Here is a 22,554-nt window from a genome sequence, read left to right on the forward strand (position 1 = left end):
GTATGTCAGTAGATCGATTGCTATCTGGTCTGGAACACAAAGAGTGAGACTGGGTTGCAACCCAAACACACCTGCTGAACCCCTTGTTACAATGACCGGCACTAAGCTCGAACAACTCACCCCAGGGAGCCTCAGCGGCACAGTCCATCAATGCCTCCCTCCCCAACGTGGACATCTACAACACATCAAATGCAGGTCCATGACCAGGAGTATTGCCAATGCCAAGGACCTCAGCCATCCCAGTCATAATTACTTACTCCTCAAATCTGCAGGACAAATGGTATATGTACACACGGACACACACACTGTCTGCTCCAGCCACCAGGCAGACAGGAAGCTAAGACACTCTCTCTCTCTCTCTCTCTCTCTCTCTCTCTCTCTCTCTCTCTCTCTCTCTCTCTCTCTCTCTCTCTCTCTCTCTCACTCTCTCTGACACACACTCACACTCTCACAGATACACACTCACACACACTCTCTCTCTCACACACACACACACACACACACACACACACACACACACACACACACACACACACACACACACACACACACACACACACACACACAACCCCTATGGAACTGCCCCATGCGACTGCACCTTACCTGCACTCTCTGAGAGTCCAAGAACTGCTTGCACTACGAGACTTGCACCTACAATGCTGCTAAATGCTGCCAATTGACCACTGGACCAATTGGACCATGCTGGACTGCACAGTGTGTAGTACAGCACATCCTTGACTTTTTGTATTCCACTAGTGGACTGGACCTGCACTACCCCACAAGAACACGCGCACACACGCACACACACACACACACACACACACACACACACACACACACACACACACACACACACACACACACACACACACACACACACACACACACACACACACACACGGTACTGTACCATGGGACTGCACCTTACCTGCACTACCTCAGTCCTGGAACATAAGACAATACAACATGCTGCATACAATGCTGCTACCCCATCTACTTTATATAACTATTGCTATTATACTGATTAAGGGTCGACCGATATATCGGCCGGCCGATATATCGGGCCGATATTTGCGTTTATTAAGTGTATCGGCATCGGCCGATACGCATGCGGTTTTGGCCGATACGCCCACCCCGAGATTTTGACTACAGACAGGCAGCTCTGTGTTGCTGGCAGAACCGTAATGCACGCTGCTGCGTCACCCCTCCCCCACTCATGGAGTAAAGTAAACAGCCTTGCAGGCTGCCACAAAGTTTTAGACTTTCAGATGCATCCTATTTTAATGTGGATTCTGAATGACATGGCATGTGTATGTAATAGGCCTACAGGGAGAATGGTTCAGCTCCATCCATTTTCTGTAGGTTTACTGATTTGAATTCTCTGGTTCATTGTTCAGTCAATAATCACCACCATTTGCCATCTTTTACCTACCGTTGTAACTGAGTGTCTACCGGCATATGTTTCAGTGTCTAATTTCCACCGCCTTTCAAAACGCGCATTTCATACCGTCATTCATTTATCAACTTCAATCTGTTTTAGCGACATCTATAGCAAACATCACTTGCAAACTGGCTAAATTAAAATATTGTAAAACATTTCTGTAGCATTCAACTCACCAGCATGCAGACTGCATAATGCAGCCATCTCGTTGAGCAACCAACCAGCTCTTCCAACGAGGGTAAACTACTGTTTTTATTTCCCTGGTTCATTGTTTGGTCATTTATCACCCCCATTTCCCACACTTACCTAGAACTTTTACCAAGCGTTGTAACAAGTGCCTACCAGCATGTTTCAGTATTTACATTCCACCGCATTTGAAAACGCGCATTTCGTAGCGTCATTCATTTATCAACTTCCATCTGTTTAGCGATATCTAATGAGTAACAAACATCACTTGCAAACTGGCTATTTCAATTCATAGAAGTTTATTTGGTTAGAAATACTGTGTAACAGTTCTGTAACATTTAACAGACCAGATCACCGGCATGCTGCCACTTCCTCGTTCAGCAACAAGTGAATGTTCAAACAGAGAATGGTATGGGCAAAGAAAATGGAATATTGTACAAGAACGACCACTAGCTGGTGTGGCCAGGAGTGGCACTGCAGCTATGTTATCGCAGCCAAGTAAATAATGAATGGGTGCCAATGGGGCTGTACGCTTCTCATAGAACTATCTGCCCGTGTGATTTTTTCCCTGGAAACAATGAAGTCGCGTTCGATAGATATGAGTAAGTGAAAGCATTTGCCGACACGTTTGCATCTTGTCAAGTGTTAGATTCGTGAAAATGACCCTTATTTCAACTATAGCAATGACATAACACGTGACAATCGCACTATGGCACTACTCCATTTGTTTTGTAGTTTTAAGTCTGACTTCAGATGTCGATGTGTTTAAAGTTATGTTAGGATTGTTACGGACACCTGTTATTTATTGCATTTAAGGTGGTGGAAAAGCAGCATGTGTACATGGGGTAAAGGAAATGACTGCGCTCATCCTTAAGAATTTAGGCACCTTCAATTAACATGTTGGACGGCGGTGGGGGGTTTTGAGGTGTGTGACCGTAGATGTCTCTGCTAGGATCAGTCAGAGTACGTCTCTCGTCAGCTCTGGTCGTGAATAGTCGCAGAGATTCCTCAGCCAGCAGGTATTAGCCGAATGCTAGCGTGTTGCAGGACAAAACTAACACGTCTTTGGGAGAACAAAGCCATGTCAGGAACCTTTAACTTCACTTCTAATACAACTTCCATGATAAGGGACAGAATGTGCACACATCTTTACAAACCAGAGAACAGAACCGTCACAAATCCCTGCTGAGCCATTTAGCCCAATAGGCTCCCATTCATCTTTTACTTGGCTGCGTTCGCCAACGGTGCTATAATGGGAGCCAATGAGAGATGGCTTTCTCATAGCTTAGAGAATCTCTGGTATGGGGCACCTAAGTCACGCCCACCTGACTTAGGTGCCCCATAAGAAGGAGATACCCTGAACTCCGCCCACACAATGTAAATGGATGTGCTCAAGTTTGGTCTCCTAAGGGGGCGTTGTCCCCCCTTCTTCTTCCCTTACTGTTGCGTTTGGTGGCAGCTGACAAGGGTTGCGCACTACCGCCATCCAAAGGGCTGAGGTGGGATTCGTAGTCTGTGAAGAGGCGTGGCGGAGACGGATGGGATGAGACGCATCGCTCATGGTAACTGTCGGAAGTTAAGCACTGTCTGCCCTATAGTAATCCCAGTTGACATTCACGGTGTTTACATTTATTGTAATATCCTGTCATGCCTAAGTAGATTGAGTGTTCATTTATCGTATGGTATTTAATATGAGAGGTAATAATTCTTAACATGACATTTGCTAAAGCCTAATCTATGCAAAAGTATTGAGAGTATTAATATATTTTTGGTTATGAGATTTAATTTGTATTTAACGTTGCAGTTGTTTCATATGATATAGGTATTGGCTTGTTATGGTGCTATGTTTCTATTCCTGGTATCCTATTTGTTGACGGGGGTTGCCAGGGGAACGGGAGGTTCGGCTGAGGAGAAAAGTAAAAAGTCAGACGCTTTTCTTTGTGATGTTCCTCATGGACTTTGATTAATTTGCTTCACAGTCAGTGAACATGACTTAAAAGACATTCATACCAGGATTCACCGACACGTTCCCGGTCGGTGTCATGTTTGTGTTTTATTGACTTTGTTCATCGCGAGGACGAGTTTGGATACTGTTTTTGGACTATGCTAGCCGGCAGCTAACCGCTTCGCAGCCGCATCTTTGCCAGCCGCTATCAGCAGTTGTTGATTGCTGCTACCCACTAGTGACAGTAGACTGATACCTTACCGAGAGGAGTCCAAGGTGTCGGAGGGAGATGTTCGGGGGACGGACACGGTGATGGTAACGGGCACGAACATCGTTGGACGTTTAACAACGCTGTCTGTGGATTACGGTAACCTATGAGGCAACTGGTAGTGAGTACCGGTAGCCTACGTTTCAGTTGGAATTTATGAATGAGCTCCACCGCGCGCCATCTGGGCCCTTCAATGACTGTTTTGAAACCCCGGCCGGGTACTTTTGTTTGTTTTTGTTCGGGTTTGATCGCTTGTCTTTGTTGACAGCATGACTTCTGTGTTAAGGGAGTCGATCACAAAAGGGGTTTAAATAAATGTTTCCTGATCGTTTATTATTACACTTTGACGTTTCACCTCTCATTTTGTTAATGTTGTGGTGGATTGATAACCTGTGTTGTAAAATGCTGAAATATTTGTCTCTGAGGTGTAGCTCAGAGTGGGGGCTCAACAAAAACCTATGCACAGCAGTCAACAGTAAACATTTTCACAGTTTACCCCAGGCCTCTGGTTAAGTAAGTATTCATCCCTAGACTGTCAATATTTTATGCCATCTTGCTAAAGAGCAGGGTCGCTACACGTGGGGACTTTCGTCCGGGATTGAAGTTGATTGCTGTGTTTTAAAGGTCAATGGGAATTTAATTGCCATGTGAATTTTATATTTGTAATATTTTGTGTTTCAATGTTGCTATGTGATAACATTTGTGATTTTACTGATACCACTGTGAGTAGACGGTGTTGACAAGTTGAAGAAAATAATAGGCCTACTAGTATATTCATTTACACTAATGAAATATGGAGGAGGAACAGGTTATTATTTGGTGTAAGGACAGGGGTATTGATTTTAAAAGAGCAATAGTGCTTAGTAATGTGCCAGTAAATGTTACTGATGAGGTTGTGTACAACACATTAGATAATGCACTAGTTTTTGGGAGGTCCAAAATCATAGGTCGGTTTCTGGCAGCTTGTGGAAAGACTCAGTTAATTCTCCTTGAGATATCACAGGATGTCAGTGTAGTTCAGATGCCTAAGCAGGTAACCCTTAGTACTGAGGTGGCTCCCTGGGTGGTCAGTGTGGCTGCTGCAGCCTCGTCTATGAAGATTCCCCCAGAGGAAGATTTTGAAGCCAAGCTGAAAGCCTTCCTGGCTCATGAGGGAAAGACTGTTGCTGATGTGCAAGGCCTGTTAACCCCTTCCATGCCAACCCCTGCCAAGCCTGCAGTGAAATTGCCTGTTATGCCCATGTCAGCCATGCCAACCCCTGCCAAGCCTGCAGTGAAATTGCCTGTTATGCCCATGTCAGCCATGCCAAACCCTGAAATGCCATCCCCTACCATGTCACCACCAGCATCATTAGACCTGAACATGCAGCTTGTCAATGCCATCACCTCTTTAGTGGACAAATGTCAGGCAGCTCCAGTGGAAAATCCAGTCCACCGAAAGCTTAGAGTGTTCTCAGGTATCAAACCAACACCGCCTGGAGAAGAGGAATATGATGCTTGGGCAGAACAGATGACGCACCTGCTTGATGAGTGGAAGTGTTCAGACCCCCTGAAGAAGCAGAAAATCGTTGAATGTCTTAACTTAACCCTCTGAGGTCTAAGGCCTTTCAGAGGCTTTTAGGCTGCTTGCACCACCCTGACATTTTCAAGTATTTTCAGCTAACAGTAAGCATCTATGCAAAAGTGGAATATATGGTTGTATTGTGAAAAGCCTGACAAGAAATAATCTGAAAAAAAAAAATGGATGTCATACAAACATGATTTATTTAAATTGAGTATAAACACAACTGTACAAAAAAACAGGGTTCAGACGTCTTCAAAAAGTTCAAGAAAACACACAATAAATATATCTAGCCAAGACTTTTGAAGTTTGAATCTTGTAAACAAATGTGTTGGCAGCATAAAAGTGAAAAGGGCATTTAGAAATGTTTTGTTGTTTTCATACAAAATGCAAAAAAGAATGACTATGTCACTGCCACTGCCTGTCTCATTTGAATACTAATGAGATAGGTGTGAAAAACCTCTAATGGCCCACACCCCCCTGTCAATCCCCATGTGCTCTGATAGCCCCAACCCCCCTGTCACTCTACGTCTGCTGTGTTTACCCTACCTGAAAGGGGCGTGTTGTCACCTCTGAATAGCCACTCAAGCACTGGTACTTTACATGTGAATAGCTATACGTGTGGCTGCTACAGGCAGAGAGTATAGAATATGCGAAGATTTCTTTTCACTTTCTTTAAATTGGGCCAGCTATATAATTTATTTAATATATATATATTTGACATCTGAAAGGTCTGAGGTTTCTAATGGTGTAACTTATGTGTCTCAATGACAAAAACTCACAGAGTTACAGATTTGTTTTTAGAGACATGTCAAATTGCCCTCTCAAGGGCACTTAGACCTCAATGGGTTAAAGGCCCAGCAGCAGATATTGTGCGATGTTTGAGAGTGAGTAACCCCAGTTCGACGGCAGATGATTACTTGGCAGCATTGGAAACCGCATTTGGAACCACTGAGAGTGCCTTAGACCTCATGTTCAAGTTCCGTAACACATTTCAGCTGCAAGGTGAAAAACTCTCTACATACCTCCTGAGAATTGACAAGCTACTGCACTCTGTGTTCAGAAAAGGTGGAATTCTGCTACGAGACATGGATGAGACCCGCATTGACCAAGTGGCACGGGGCGCCCTGCCTAACGACCTGGTTGCACTCCGCATCATGTTGATCTACAAATTCAAGCCTCCACCCAGTTTCACTCAGCTGTTGCGTGAAGTGAGAGCAGAGGAGGCTCTGATCTTTGAAAGGTCGACTGTCAGTCATGTCGCTGTCTCTGCTACGGTCGCTCCTGTTGAGTACAGCACCAGCCCTGCAGTGTTTTCTTGCCCCAGTCCAGTGTCTACTGAACATGTCCATTCTGTTGAGAGTCTGACCAAAGAGGTGCAACACCTTAAGAATGAGATGACACGGCTGCTCTCCTTTTCCGTTTCATCGCCCTCAGCAGCACCCCAAATTACCTCCCAGAGACCCAACCAAAGAATGGAGACAAGACTGGAGAGCACACTCAGAGCACGACAGGACCGAGTTGGTGTTTTCTGCTACAAGTGCGGGGAAGATGGCCACTTCGCACGTGAATGCCAGAATGCAGAGAACCTCAGAAAAGTCAACCAACGCCTCTTAAAGCTGAAACGGCCGACGGGAAACTTCCCAGGGGCCCAGTAAAGGAACGAACTGGTGTCCCGGTGATGACCCGTTCCACAAAGTGCAAACCGCTGCAAGGACAGAAAGCTGTGCTCCCAGTAGGCCTTGTTGGCCCTAGCTCTGTTGTCTCAGTCAGAATTGAAGACATATATGCTAAAGCTTTACTGGACAGCGGATCTCAAGTCACCCTTCTTTACCGCTCGTTTTACAACAAGTACTTGAAGCACATACCACTGACTCCAATTCATTGCTTGGAGTTATGGGGACTCAGTGCGGAGGAATATCCCTATGATGGCTATTTATGCTTAAGTCTTGAATTTAACAGTGACGTAGTGGGAGTGACAGAGACAGTAGAGGCACTTGTGCTTGTGTGTCCAGACCCGACAGTCAGAGGAGAGGCATCCATTATAGTTGGCACTAACACCTCGGTAGTACAACGTTTGTTCAAGTCCTGTAAATTAAGAGGAGGAGATGACTTCTTGACAACCATGAGGGTGCATCCTGAAATTAAAGAGGCGTACAAGAGGCTTCAGAAAGTACCTGACAAGGAGGCAGCAGAAATGAAGAGGGGCACGGTGTGGCTCGCTGAGGCTAGGCAGAAGACAATACCCCCGGGTGCAACAGTGACCATCAGTGGCATCCCAAAGTTCCCTCACCCTGTGAACACCCAGAGTGTGCTGGTAGAGCAGACTGAAGAAGGAACCTTTCCTGATGAGCTCATGGTCATTCCTATCCTCAAGACAGCTGAAGAGATGCAGAACCGTCGCATTACAGTCATTGTCAGGAACATGTCGACTCGAGAAGTTAAGCTCAACAGAAGAATGCCCATTGCTCAGCTGTTCCCAGTGGATATTGTGGATAAAGGCCCCACAACACAAAATGACTCCAATGTGCTGACATCTGATGCATTCAACTTCGCTGACTCTCCAGTGCCAAATGAATGGAAAGAAAGACTGTGCAGGAAGATGATTCAACGGAAAGAGGTCTTCTCCCAAGGAGAGTTTGATGTGGGGTGCGCAAAGAACACTGAGCACACCATACGGGTGACAGAGGGGAAGCCATTCCGAGAACGCTCCAGGCGTCTGCCCCCAGGTGATGTGGCTGATGTGAGACAGCATCTGGATCAACTCCTCAAAGCTGGCATCATTTCAGAGTCTCGAAGCCCCTATGCATCTCCCATTGTGGTGGTGCGAAAGAAAAATGGCACCATTCGCATGTGTGTAGACTACAGGACACTGAACAGACGGACTGTCCCTGACCAATACACAGTGCCCAGAGTTGAGGATGCACTTGCCTGCCTGAGTGGAAGCCAGTGGTTCAGCGTGCTTGATCTGAGGAGTGGATACTATCAGATACCCCTGAGTGAGGCTGACAAAGACAAGACTGCGTTCATCTGTCCTGCTGGGTTTTACCAGTTTGAACGAATGCCCCAAGGAATCTCTGGTGCTCCTGCCACCTTCCAGCGTGCCATGGAGAGAACGGTGGGCGACATGAACCTGCTAGAAGTGTTAGTGTACCTTGATGACTTGATAGTGTTTGGGAGAACACTGGAAGAACACGAACGACGACCCCTGAAGGTCTTAGACAGATTGAAAGAGGAGGGATTAAAGTTGTCACTGGACAAATGCCAATTCTGCTGCACCTCTGTGAACTACCTGGGGCACATTGTTTCCAGGGAAGGTGTTTCCACAGATCCTGGTAAAGTAGAGGCTGTGAAGTCCTGGCCACGCCCGAACATCATCTCTACCCTCCGCTCTTTCCTGGGTTTCAGTGGGTATTACAGGCGGTTTGTGAAAGGCTACTCACTAATTTGCTACCTACTTAACCAGCTGCTGAAGGGCTGCATACCAGCTGGTGTACCCCGTGCAAAGTCTAGGAAAGACAACAATGCGACCCAGGCAAATCCAAACCAAGAGCCACAGCAGATGTTCCATGCTTCAGAGCCGTTCGGATCCAGATGGAGTCCTGAGTGTGATGCAGCTTTTGAGACGCTCAAGCAGTGCCTGTCAGAAGCACCTGTCCTGGCCTTTGCAGACCCACAGTATCCCTACACCCTTCATGTGGATGCCAGCCGCGAAGGTTTGGGAGGTGTGCTGTACCAAGATCAAGGAGGTGGTCTGCGTCCAGTTGCATATGTAAGCAGAAGTCTCTCCCAGTCCGAGAAGAATTACCCTACACACAAGTTGGAATTCTTGGCGCTTAAGTGGGCTGTTACAGAAAAGCTGCATGACTACCTGTATGGGGTGAGGTTTGAAGTACACACAGACAACAACCCACTCACCTATGTCCTCACTACAGCCAAGTTAGATGCAGCTGGACACCGCTGGCTGGCAGCACTGTCGACTTACGAGTTCAGCCTTAAGTATCGACCTGGAAAGCAGAACATAGATGCGGATGGTTTGTCACGCCGTGAGCACATTCCATCGGCTGGTGTCAAAGCAATGTGCCAAGTGTCCCATGCCTGCTGTTCAAAACACCCTCTGCCCCACAGAGCCATAGACCTTATTGGTGCCCCCAAGCAAGCTGTTCCCAGGGCTTTCTGCAATGTTTCAGCTGTGACAACACACCATCTCCCCCAGTTGAGCACAGGGCAGATTGCACGGTCCCAGCAAGCAGACCCATGCATTGGAGAAGTCATGAATGCTGTAGCCCAAAAAGACTGCCGTTCTGCTGACAGAAGGGTGCATCCAGACATCCCACTGTTGCTGAAAGAGTGGGAGAAACTTCAGTTAAAGAACTCTGTCCTCTACCGTGTGTCAAAGCCACCTAATGCTCCATCTCGTCAGCAGTTGTTGCTCCCTAAAGAGTTCAGAGAGACAGTGCTGCAGTCCCTACACAACCAGTCTGGCCACCTGGGGTTTGAGAAGATATATGGGCTTGTGCGAGAGAGATTCTACTGGCCCAGGATGAAGGTAGAGATTGATAAGCACTGCAAGGACTGTGCTAGATGCATCCAGTGAAAGACCTTGCCCACCAGAGCTGCTGAGCTTTCCCACCTCAGTAGTGATGGGCCAATGGACCTCATCTGCATCGACTTTTTGTCCCTGGAGCCAGATTCCAAGAACATCTGCAATGTGCTTGTTGTCACTGACCACTACACCAGGTATGCACAAGCGTTTCCCACAAAAGATCAGACATCCATGACAGTTGCCAAAGTACTATGGGAGAAGTTCTTCATTCACTATGGCCTACCTAACAGAGTGCACTCGGACCAGGGCAGAGACTTTGAGAGTCGTCTAATCCATGAACTGCTAGGCATGCTGGGAGTGAAGAAGTCAAGGACCACCCCATATCACCCGCAGGGAGATCCGCAGCCTGAGCGTTTCAACAGGACACTGCTCAATATGCTCGGCACGCTACAACCAGAGCAAAAGGGAAAATGGAGCCAGCACATCAGTTACCTCGTCCATGCCTACAACTGCACAAAGAATGACAGTACAGGTTACAGTCCCTACTTTTTGATGTTTGGACGTGAAGCTCGGCTACCAGTTGATGTGTGTTTTGGCGTGTCCAGTGACAACTCATCCGCAAAGTCTTACGCAAGATATGTTGCAAACATGCGAAGAGACCTTCAAGCTGCTTATCAGATGGCCGAAAGCATGGCTGGGAAGAGGAACGAGGGAAACAAGCGCCTTTACGATCAGAGGGTTCGTTACTGTCCACTTGCTCCTGGTGACAGAGTGTTGCTGAAGAACGTCGGCCTACAAGGGAAACACAAGATAGCAGACCGTTGGTGCTCAGACCCCTACATTGTACAGAGTCAAATGCCAGACTTACCTGTATACAGGCTGAGACCAGAGAATGGAGTGGGACCTGACAAAGTTCTACACCGCAACCTGCTATTACCGGTAGGACAAGACGTCTCACTGAGCCCAAGAGACACTGTGAACGAACCGAAGAGACGATCCAGCCGGCGCCTGAGAAGGAGGCAAGCTCCAGTGCCTGAGGAGGAGGAGAGAAGGATGGCCAGTGGACCGTCCACGTCTGAGTCAGAAGGGGAGGAGCTGGTGGTATTCTATCCACCCATGATCCAAGAGACTGATGAAGATGACTCTGATGTGCCCAATGACTCAGACCCTCTGGAAAGTCAGTCCGGTACACACTCACCTGCTCTTTCCCGTGAGGATGCCTCTCCTATTCGCCCTAGTTTAATCCTCCATGGGAATCCTCCTGAGCTGTCCCCAGACTCCCCTGGTGCCTACATACCTCTGCCCCTGCCTCTGCCTCTACCAGATTCCTCGCCCAGTCACTCTGTTCCCAGCCTGGTGTCTGCTCAGGATGTGTACGCTGCTGAGGCCCCTGACCTGTCATCTAATTCCCCTGGTGCAGACATGCCTGTGCCTGATTCCCCGCCCAGTCACTCTGTTCCCAGCCTGCTGCCTGCTCAGCACGTGCCCACCGCCGAGTCAAGTCCACCCTCACCCCTGTCTGGTGCTGAAAAGGGAAGGCAGCCAACGGATGGTCTACAGGAGATGACGACTGAGGACTCTGAGAGCCAAGTCCGGCACGAGAGGTCTGTCCATGACTTAAGGACACCAAGCTGTCCCGAACATGAAGCCAGAAGACCCCAGAGGGTGAGAAGGGCACCGGCAAGACTGGCATATGACTCCCCAGGGCAGCCCACCTCAGTAACCTCCCTATCCCTCTGCCCTGTAGTCAACGGGTCGGACGTTGCCCCCCAANCCACTGGTACTCGGTATGTTAGTACTCTGTTTAAATGGATAGGCTCTAGACTTAAGTAGAAGTTTGAGTATAGTTCCAATACTCAGGATACACGTAGCAAACTTTTTATGCGTGTGTGTGTGTGTTTTGAGTGTGGGGGGGGTTGTTATTCTTTTTTTTTGCCTGTGTCATGAGGACATGACCCTTTTTCAGTAGGGGGAGAATGTAACACACCTGAAGACTGGGGAATGCCTAAGTAGATGTGTGTTCATTTATTGTATGGTACTGTATTTAATATGAGAGTTAATAATCTTGAACATAATTGTAACCAACATGACATTTGCTAAAGCCTAATCTATGCAAAGGTATTGAGAGTATTAATATATTTTTGCTTATGAGATTTAATTTGTATTTAACGTTGCAGTTGCTTCATATGGATATAGGTATTGGCTCTTTACGGTGCTATGTTTCTATTCCTGGTATCCTATTTGTTGACGGGGGTTGCCATGGGAACGGGGGGTTCAGGTGAGGAGAGAGTTAACTATCAGACGTTTGCTTCTTTGTGATGTTCCTGAGCGGACTTTGATTAATTTACTTTGCAGTCAGTGAACATGACTTAAGAGACATTACTACCAGGATTCACCGACACGTTTCCTGTCGGTGTCATGTTTGTATTTTATTGACTTTGTTCATCGCGAGGACGAGTTTGGACACTGTTTTGCGACTATGCTAGTCGGCAGCTAACCGCTTCGCAGCCGCATCTTTGCCAGCCGCTATCAGCAGTGGTTGATTGCTGCTAACCACTAGTGACAGTAGACTGCTACCTTACCGAGAGGAGTCCAAGGTGTCGGAGAGAGATGTTCCGGGGGACGGACACGGTGATGGTAACGGGCACGAACATCGCTGGACGTTTAACAACGCTGTCTGTGGATTACGGTAACCGGCAACTGGTAGTGAGTACCGGTAGCCTTCGTTTCAGTTGGAATTTATGAATGAGCTCCACCGCGCGCCATCTGGGCCCTTCAATGACTGTTTGTTTTGAAACCCCGGCCGGGTACTTTTGTTTGTTTGTTCGGGTTTGATTACTTGTCTTTGTTGACAGCATGAACTCTGTGTTAAGGGAGTCGATCTCAAAAAGGGGTTTAAATAAATGTTTCCTGATCGTTTATTATTACACTTTCACGTTTCACCTTTCATTTGTTAATGTTGTGGTGGATTGATAACCTGTGTTGTAAAATGCTGAAATATTTGTCTCTGAGATGTAGCTCAGAGTGGGGGCTCAAACCAACATATGCACAGCAGTCAACAGTAAACATTTTCACAGTTTACCCCAGGCCTCTGGTTAAGTAAGTATTCATCCCTAGACTGTCAATATTTTATGCCATCTTGCTAAAGAGTAGGGTTGTTACAGTGAATTTCTAGAATTTTACACGACTATCCATGTTCAGAGGGCGGTCAAAACTAAGTTCACAAAGTAAAACCAGAAAATCTTTAGTAGAACCAGGGGTGGCGAAAAGTCTAAATAAGAACCAAGAAACACAACATTTTCCACAAGTAGAACATTAGCAGTTGAAAGAATTCTTTCCGCAAGGCAACTGTGCAGCAACGCCAACAACCAATTACTTTTTGATCTACCGTGTCATCCAATCAGGAACAAATGAAGAACTTCGAATGTCTCTGTATGCGTTATGATTGGCGGCAGTGAAATCGTAAAAGCCCCAAGTTCAACCAATCAATGAACTTGCCATCCATAACCGCAAACCTACGTTGCTGAACCCAAGCAGATTTTTGGACATTTTTGCAAATTTGACTCTGGAATTTGATTTCTTATTGGTAAGTGAACACAGATATTAAAACCATTAATCGTGTTCTTCGCTGATTAATATATAGACTTGTATAGTGTAAACAAACATTTAAAATGTAAACTTTACTCGATCTATTTGCGCAGCTAGCTTTTCCACGGCCCATGTCTGTTAGCAAGCGGCACATTGCCACCCGTTCTTCGTACATTACAAAATAATTCATAGTTTCTAACTATATATTGATACTTTTAAAAGGTTGTATTGCAAACTTGGCATTTATCTTAAAATAGTAGACATGTAGTAGTTTGACATAACTAAAACCGTTGACATAACTTACTATTTGCCTTTCCCCCCTAGCCACTGCTTGGCTAAAACCGGTTTTTAAAATGGCACGCACTAACGTCTCAGAGCAGAGGGTCAAACCGCAAAGAAGAAGGCGGTAAGTAATGTTTATGGTGTATTTTGTGCGTGTAAATGTCTAATTATGTTATACTGTATGTCTAATTATGTAGTACAGTAACAAAGTCTCAAAGAGCATTTTTGTAAATGTTGGTAATTTTAAAGGTAGCCTACACATTACACAAAGTAAGTCAAGTCTTGGACAAGATGTCCATGACACTGTATGCTTTGATTTGTGTTGGTCTCAGTGAAGTGCAGCACGCCTCTGGCACAGATTGGAACAACAATCTGAGAGAAATCGCCAGTTTGCTTCCTATATCTGACACCATGCATGGCAGAGGCCTCACCAAGGTATTGTTGTGAAGTTGAACTGTCTGGCCCTCTGTGTCCACCATTATCTAATAATTACATTCTAGTTGTTTACCATGGAACGTAAGAAATGAGACTGGTGTCCATGCATATTTATGTTCACAGAAAGAGACGCTGGTCCACATGTTATGGTACTTCGAATTCCTTGACACGCACATTCAGAATCTAAAGGGTCGTCTGCCCCCCAACTGTCTCCCAGTAAACGAAACAGGTAAGACATAGTTAACACAAGGTGTCAAAGTTACACAAAATATCATTGGTATGATGCAGGATCAGAATGAGCCTGGTTTTACTATGCCCCACGTTGATCTCACACACCGTACTTGCACAGTAATGTGAATTGACTAGTAGGCTGGGTGACATATAGGAAATCTCATGCTCGTAGTTTTCAAGGTCAGACAAAAGTATGTTGGCAATTTATTGTATTTAAAATTTTGATGTGGTTGTTTATGCAGAATCTGAATCCGAGAGTGAGGAGAGCATTGTTTCCGAGTTGGAGGCTCCTCAGCCCAAATGCAAACACACGTGTGCCCATTCCCAGTTGAGTGGCCAACTACCTGCTGGTACGTACAGCCAAGGAAGTCAAGGGATTCATTAATTAAAGGTGCACTGTGCAAGAAATGATCAAAAAAGGTACTGCAACTATGCTGCTCATTGAAACTGGGCCGCCTATTGCCAAATTTGATCTTTACATGAAAGTTTACTAAGTAATAAACAAATATTTTCTAGTATGGTCCAAGTAGAGTAATTTTTGCTGCTAAAAATGGCTATTTTTGGAAATTCAAAATGGCGGACCATGGAGAAGATCCCCTTTTTCATGTATGAAAAGTGAAAATTTTCCAGTCATAATCAATACGTAGAATTTGATGCTGGTGGTAAGTATTCATGAAAAAGGTAACATTAGTGAATGGGCAGCATGAATTCTGGAAATAAACAACTAAAAATCTCACACAGTGTCCCTTTAAGCAATTCGTTAATGTTATGTCCAGTTACAGAAATGCTGAGGAGTAGACCTGGTTGTTAACATAGCAGGCCACCTTGTGATCCAAATGAACAGACAGAGTAAATGCAGTGTTAATTAAAAGCCATTCTCATTATTTACTGTATGGTCCCATTCAATTTTACTGTTAAATTCAACTGTTTGATTGTTGAATGAACACTACAAAGCCATATGTTCTCCAAAACAGTGTCGAGTTTACTGCAATACTGAAAGAGTTGAGTACTCGCTTAATCGTTTGGGACCATATATTCTCAGAACAGTGTTGAATTAACAGTGCCTAAAAGTGGAGAGATTTTTTTACACTGTCTTCTCACTGAATTCTATATACAGGGCCACTGTTGAGCCTAAGAAACGGGCTGGACTACGATGATATAAAGATGGAGGTTCTGCCCGAGGAAGAGGATGGCCTGACCTTGGGCCTGGGCCAGAGGCCACCCATGTGGCAGAGCGCGTACAGCTGGACGGAGCCCATCTCGGACTCGGACTCCATGTCCACGTGCTCCCCAAACTCCCTCTCCTCCAGCATGGGTCTGCTGCAGCACGACAGAGCTGCCTCTGGAGGTAGAGATGTGTTTTGGATCATTCCGTTTACATTGTCCTGGTCAATGTGTGTATTGTTACTTAAAATGATACTGTCCCATTTTTGGAAATAAGCTCATATTACAGACTCATATGACTCAATGTTAACTGCTAGCATGGAGGTAAAATTTGCACTGCCATACTCAGAAAATGGTTGAAAGTACAGGAGAAAGGTAAAACTCAATTATTTAACTCAAGGTGAGGTGTAATATGAGCTTATTTCCAAAAATGGGACAGTATCACTTTAAATTTTGAGTTAGATTAAAACAGGAACAGCACACAGTATACTAACATTTTAAAATCCAAATACATACAGTAGCCACATACCGTACATAAGTTCATTTCCATAAGTCTATTGACAGGTAGATGGACCCTAAAACAGTATGTTAGATGTACACAAGCAGGATAACACAGAAACAAACGACCAGCCCAATGAACAGTGAATACAAAATGAATTGTCTCTTTTTTTTATTTCTAGGGCACTGTTCTGCCTGTGATGGACGAACCAGCAGTGAAGATGGCAGTCCTGGACAGAGTCAGTTAACTCCATCATCAGGGTGTGTAAATGTGGCCCTGTGTTAGCAAGTGTACGCACAGTAAAACTTGCAGTGTTGAATCAACGCTCAACGCCACCAACCACAAGAGCTTTAAAATTCGACTGTGTAGTCTTTAGACATTACAAATACGAATACTTTATAGTCCACAATGTGGAAATTTGTCTTAAGTTTCACCACATACAAACAATTAAGCACTAATCTCACAATACACATGTCAGACATTTCAGACACTGCATCTGCATAAAACCAGAAGAGAACATCAGTTATTAAAACAGGACTACATTGTTAGCCACAATAACCTGGCTGTTGTAATGAGATCATATGCAGCTGTAAATTATGTTATTGACTCTCCAAATACAATGTAAACAGTGTTGATAGAACAGTATGTAGTGTAGTTTTTTAAACATTGCAAGGTGGTATTGTATTGACAATTCTCTGTTGAGGAGGTGGCTGCAAGTGAGCCTATCTAGAAACAACTCACTGTAGCGCCGCTATCCATCTCTGTGCCCTTCCTCAGGTCCCTGCAGGTGTTTGTGAGCGAGAACATGTGTGGGGGTGCCACCCGGGCCAGCGAGGAGAGCCAGTCGTTGTGCAGCTCCTTCTCCACGCCCCTCATGCCCAGGATGTCCTCCTTGATGTCGGACTTCACCCTGAACCTCAGCCCCTCCCTCCTGACCTCCCCGACGCGCGGGGTCAACCACGACCTACTGCCCCAGGGACAGGAGGACCTTCACAGTAAGACAAACACTCACCAGCACAAAGTGCTGTTATGACGAAAATGTGTGTTACATATGGTAGTGGCGATGTTGGTGGTGATGGGGGATGGCGGGTTATGTAATATTCAGATAATGTGATGATGTTCTGAATTTAAAAAAAAAAAAGTGTGGACACAAATGAATGGCCAGAAGTTTAACACCTTTTTATAATTATAGATTATGAATATTTTTCCGAAAACATCACTTCAGAAGAGATCAATGCTCCTTATGTGAAATAAAGGCTCAATGATAGTTACTGTACATATCCAGGTTTTACATTAATAAGTATCAAGCAGCGCCGATCCTGTTGTTATAGTCACCCTATTGTGTTACAGCTCTGTTTGAGGACGTGTGGGTCAGCTCTGACGGAAATGCCTCCAAAATCGCCAGTCTTCCATCCAGCCAGTCAGATGACTCAGTGAGGCCCACTCCTCCATACCCTTTTTTTGTGAATTAACTTAAGTTCAATACAGAATGCCGTGTAGAATTACAGCCAAAGTGAAAATTCTAATGTAGCTTTATTTGAAACCGATTCTGTCACTCGTAGAGATTTTTTTTTGTACACACCATAGATGTTATGTGTCAGAACTAAAGCTTACAGTATAGTAAATGGTTTACAATAATAAAATGATAACATGAAACCATAATGGAAAACTGGTTTAGAATTTCAAACGTTTTCAACGTTTCAAGCGATAAAGCCTGACATTCCTATCTAAAGCATGTTATCACCTGTCCTCCGTTGTAGGTGCCTGATTGGTCGAGCCAGAGCCAGACCAGGAAGAGGGCGGTGGCCGTGGTGCCCTCCCACTCCCAGAGTGACGAGGAGGAGGCGGGCTGCGACGACGTCACCTGGACCCCCAAGCTGATGCAGGGGCGGCGGCGCCGTAAGCCGCGGGCCAAGGTGCAGGCCAAGCCGGCCCCCGACACCAAGAAGAAATGCGTCAACGGCTTCATCATGTTCTGCCGCATCAACAGGAAGCTCTACCTGGAGTGAGTCCAGCGCTCCTTCCTTGTGTGTATCTGTAATGGGGGTTGTGCTTGGCTCATTAACGGCCACTGACGAAACTGCCGTAGTTCAACTCAGAGTGCTTTATTTGTCACATACACTTACACATGTAGTGAAATGAAAGAAAGGGTCACCGGTTTACATTAAATATACAAATAAACAAGATGCACCGGATCCGGTTCTGGTTCCGGATCCGGCAGGATAACAGGGTTTTTCACAAGATCCGGGTCCGGCAGGATCTTAAGCAGTGTATCCGGTATACGGCATGTTACCTAAAAATCAGGATCTGGTGCATGTCTAGCCTAGGCTTTTCAGTCAGTCTTTCACAACCCCAATCACTGCATGGAGTGAAAGCCCTTTGCAAGCGGCCGTTGCAGGCAGTGTGGCAGTAAGCCAATGAGTCTAAAAAATAGTTTGAGCCAACACAATAAAAAGGGCCCACATGTGCGTTTAGACTATATGTTTCAACCCTTTTGTAGGATCAGGTATCCGGTTCCGGATCCAGCAGGATCTTAAGCAGTGGATCCGGTATCCGGCAGGATCCTAAAAATCAGGATCCGGTGCATCTCTACAAATAAATGTACATAATAAATGGCAAAACATCCTAAAAGCATGAACTAAACAATCTTAACAAGCATGCATTTACTAAAGAGTACACTCACATTCATTGCGTCTACTACTGAGTTGGCATGACTTGACTAAAGGGATTTTGGTTGCTCATCTTGACTGCCATTGATGTGACTAAACACATTTCTGACTGTTACTAAATTTAGATTGATTTATTATTGATAGGATTGAAGGGAGAGCTATTGATGTTAGGGCTTATTGCAGGGGCTTTTAAGCCTACATACTTAATGAATATATCCCAAGATACCAAGGGTGAGACTAAACACTAAACACACACACACACACACACACACACACACACACGCACGCAAAACACATACAAACACACACACACACACACACACATACTGCTGCTGGTGTATTTAATAAACCTTTTTTAATTATTTATTTTCTTCAAATGCTACTATTACTATGTCAGAACGCTATAAAGGACTTTTAGAAAAAGCACAACAAAATACCTCCTCTTAATGTATGTTCTCTACAAGTCTTCTGTTGTCCAGTCTTGCACTTTAAATGTCTGTATGAGCAATGTCTATGTCCATACTGTCTTATGTCCATGTCTATACTGTCTATGTCCTTACCTAGATTAGTCTATGTCTGCATGGGAGAGCAAGAAACGCAATTTCAAATTCTTTGTATGACCAGTGCATGTAAAGAAATTGACAATAAACTTGACTTGACTTGACTTGACTTGACTTGAAGTGAGAGAAACCCTTGAAGATTTTACTATCTAATAGTATAGCCATTGACACCATTATGGCCTCAATGGTAAATTATATCTGTATACGGTTAAGTACACAGCTGGTATTCTTATTGTGAAGTTAGTTTAACCCAGTAAGACAAGGCCCATTATAAATTAACGGTTACAAATGTATTACTAAAGGTTCTGTTCATTGATATAGTGGTGTAGTCCTATGTATAAAGTTGTACTTTTTTCAGTGACAATTGCAGCGCTCCACTGGTGGAACGTTGTGCGTTAAGAGGCTACAACCTTTAGTGACCTGTAAAATATGACCACTGTACTCCTGAATGTCTTCAAACAGATCTCGACCAGGCACCCCATCCACTGTGGTGACCAAAGCGCTGGCCAACATCTGGCATCATCTGCCGAAGCCGGAGAGGCGCATCTACTGGTCAGTTATCACCTCTCTGAAGTCTTTACCTTGTCCTCTTTACCTTGGCAGAAAAAGTAAAAATTAAGCCTTTTGAGCATCTTTAGAGACTTGGACTTTTGGTGTGATCTTTCAGACCTCTGGTACAAGCACCATGTTGTTAGTCCAGTTGGAATAACGGGCCCTTTTTTGTCATTCACAGTTTGAAGGCGCGGCGTTACAGCTGCCAGGAGAACCGTAACGTGCGTATGCAGGAGGAGGAGGAGGAGGAGGACGCCCAGGGAGAGGAGTGCAAGCCCAGCCCCCTGCACCTCCTCCTGGCCGACCGACGCCTCTGTGCCACCGCCAGAGGGAAGCCCTGAACACCACCAGGAGCTCTCACAACAAAATAAAACACACACACACACACACACACACACACACACACACACACACACACACACACACACACACAAACACAGAACATGATGAGGAATTGCCACAAACACACACACACACACACACACACACACACACACACTGAACATGATGAGGAATTGCCACAAACACACACGCGCGCGCACACACACACACACTGGACCTGGAACTGTCTGAAGGTCTTTCTTGATTTCACATCCCAAAGACTACATTCTACGACATTCCTGAGCTTTGTCTGTCATTGTAAGTTTCCGTGGTTTTAAATGAACTGCACTGGATAAAGATGACGCATGGATGGATTTCAATTGGACAAATGATATGTCAGTTTATAGTTTACTTTTTTAACACTTTTGCATTAATTACATTTATTACAGTTTTTTACTTAACATAATTTAAAATGTATTCATCAGTACATCATTACATGTATTCATTTCTTATGTTCCTTTTCCAATTTTAAGATTAGGCTGGCAAGGATGAATATTAACCTATTCTTTTTTTAAGTTTTATCTTATTAACTTACATGTTTGTATTTCTGTGAAGATTTGTTTATTACATTTTTGAAAAGAGAAGAAAGGCTTTGGAAGATGGGGCAGACAGAGTCAGAATGAGTGTTGAAACGAGTATTTCTATGATGTGGTATGTGAAATGCTTGACTTTATTTATTCAATATTTATACAAGCATTCACATTTAAGATTAAGACCAAATGTTTTACTCTCCTCATCCTACACTACAATGTGCTGGTTATCAGTAAAATTTAGCAGGAGTTGTACATGTCCTTCCATAATTTAACCAACGTGGCATCACGTTTTGACTGCGTTTTTGTACTACAAATGTTTCAGTTTATGATGGGAAATAAACGGTTCATTTTTTCTGATTTCCTGTTGTCTGACAAATATTCATTTATCCATAGCCGCCTCAAAATTAACTTAAAAGTTGGCCAGAATATGGTTTTGAGATTAAAGTTTGGCTATGATGAAACATTGCATCTAGATATTGCATTACATATTGCATCGCATCTAGATATCTTAATAACTTGGCACCCTAAAGCAATAGCACTGAACAAACACTGGTACTGGTCAGTTACACAATGGACATAAATTGTGATCACACAGAAGTTACATGGTGTGTAATTCTATATCATGGCTTTGGGTCACCTAGTGAGATGTCTCTCATGGCCTACTGTCCTGGGGCCTAGGTAGCCTACCCGGAAGGCTGTTAGAGAGTTGTAGTACTTCAGTACTTCTTTGGACCATTTTCTGCCTTCCTGTCTTGATTCGGACAACCCTTGAATTTATTTATTTATTCATTTATTTAGTCTATAATATGTAAAATCATTGTATAGCAACAAGAACCATACATTGAAAGGGATAAATAGACTGGAATGTGCACAAAAAGTCTAAAGACTTATTTGAATTGTGGTCCCTTATGTGGCAGCAGGCTAGGGCATAAAATGGCATTCTTACACATACATACATACATACTCTCAGGGATGTAGTCTTGCCTCGGCCTCCAAATAGTCACTCTCTGCTTCATCACTCCATACTCTACAGCAGGGGTATCAAATTCAGATGCAAAGGGGGGCAAAATCGAAAAGTCAAAGTCCTGGGCCGGGTTGCATTGCGCATAGACACGCTTAATGCTCAAAGCCAAATTTCACAAACACTCATGGAAGCTCAAATGCACCTACACATATTCTGTTGTACATGAGTGGGAGAGATTCACGTGACATACCAAATCTGATGTTCAAGTTAGGGCTGCACGATTATGGAAAAAAATCATAATCACGATTATTTTGGTCAAAATCGTAATCCCGATTATTAATCTCGATTATTTATTTTTTGCAGATTTTTCGGAAAATTATGACAAGATGAAATATAACCAAGAATGAATTATAGGATTAGCAAAATAAAATGAATTGTAATAATTATGTAAAGGCAATAGCATGAAACTTAGGTGGACAGATTTCTGGCCAGAAACGCCAGCCTGTCAGTATGTTCTGGCTTCAAGGACGCTCTCAAAGGTAGGTCACTATTGCCACGATAAAATCATGATTGAAATCATGACTTCGATTTCACGATTTTATCACGATTTTCGATTATTTTAAATTAATTGTGCAGCCCTAGTTCAAGTCATGTTACTATGTGTATACATGTATATTCATGGTGTATGTGGGCCCACAGCAATACACATGTCGAATGATCTCGAGGGCCAAATAAAATGTCCCCGCAGG

The 22,554-nt window shown here is 44.4% G+C and overlaps 2 protein-coding genes across 2 annotated transcripts in view; one reads left to right on the forward strand and one right to left on the reverse strand.

Annotated features, from left to right (window-relative positions):
- Positions 1-3,904, reverse strand: part of qpctlb (glutaminyl-peptide cyclotransferase-like b) — a 15,362-nt gene extending 11,458 nt beyond the window's left edge. The window contains exons 1-2 of the mRNA XM_063204200.1: positions 3,834-3,904; positions 258-266 (exon numbers count right to left, since the gene is read on the reverse strand). Coding sequence (XP_063060270.1) covers positions 258-266; positions 3,834-3,904 — 80 coding nt within the window. The remainder of the gene's footprint in view (positions 1-257; positions 267-3,833) is intronic.
- Positions 3,905-13,864: 9,960 nt separating this feature from the next.
- LOC134451938 (meiosis initiator protein-like) lies at positions 13,865-20,339 on the forward strand. The gene is made up of 11 exons (XM_063202335.1): positions 13,865-13,941; positions 14,150-14,252; positions 14,376-14,481; positions 14,726-14,833; positions 15,601-15,831; positions 16,328-16,406; positions 16,924-17,141; positions 17,497-17,579; positions 17,907-18,151; positions 19,838-19,927; positions 20,109-20,339. The coding sequence occupies exons 1-11, from the start codon at positions 13,889-13,891 to the stop codon at positions 20,266-20,268; spliced, it is 1,476 nt and encodes a 491-aa protein (XP_063058405.1). The 5' UTR covers positions 13,865-13,888; the 3' UTR covers positions 20,269-20,339.
- The last annotated feature ends 2,215 nt before the right edge of the window (positions 20,340-22,554 follow it).

This window comes from Engraulis encrasicolus, chromosome 7 (genome assembly GCF_034702125.1).
Source record: "Engraulis encrasicolus isolate BLACKSEA-1 chromosome 7, IST_EnEncr_1.0, whole genome shotgun sequence".
Classification (NCBI taxonomy): domain Eukaryota; kingdom Metazoa; phylum Chordata; class Actinopteri; order Clupeiformes; family Engraulidae; genus Engraulis; species Engraulis encrasicolus.

Excerpts from the sequence above, each read along its gene's own strand:
- LOC134451938 (XM_063202335.1), top strand. The coding sequence starts at position 13,889 with ATGGCACGCACTAACGTCTCAGAGCAGAGGGTCAAACCGCAAAGAAGA. Across the intron at positions 14,834-15,600 it reads GAGTGGCCAACTACCTGCTG|GGCCACTGTTGAGCCTAAGA; the intron begins GTACGTACAGCC and ends TTCTATATACAG. Across the intron at positions 16,407-16,923 it reads CAGTTAACTCCATCATCAGG|GTCCCTGCAGGTGTTTGTGA; the intron begins GTGTGTAAATGT and ends GCCCTTCCTCAG.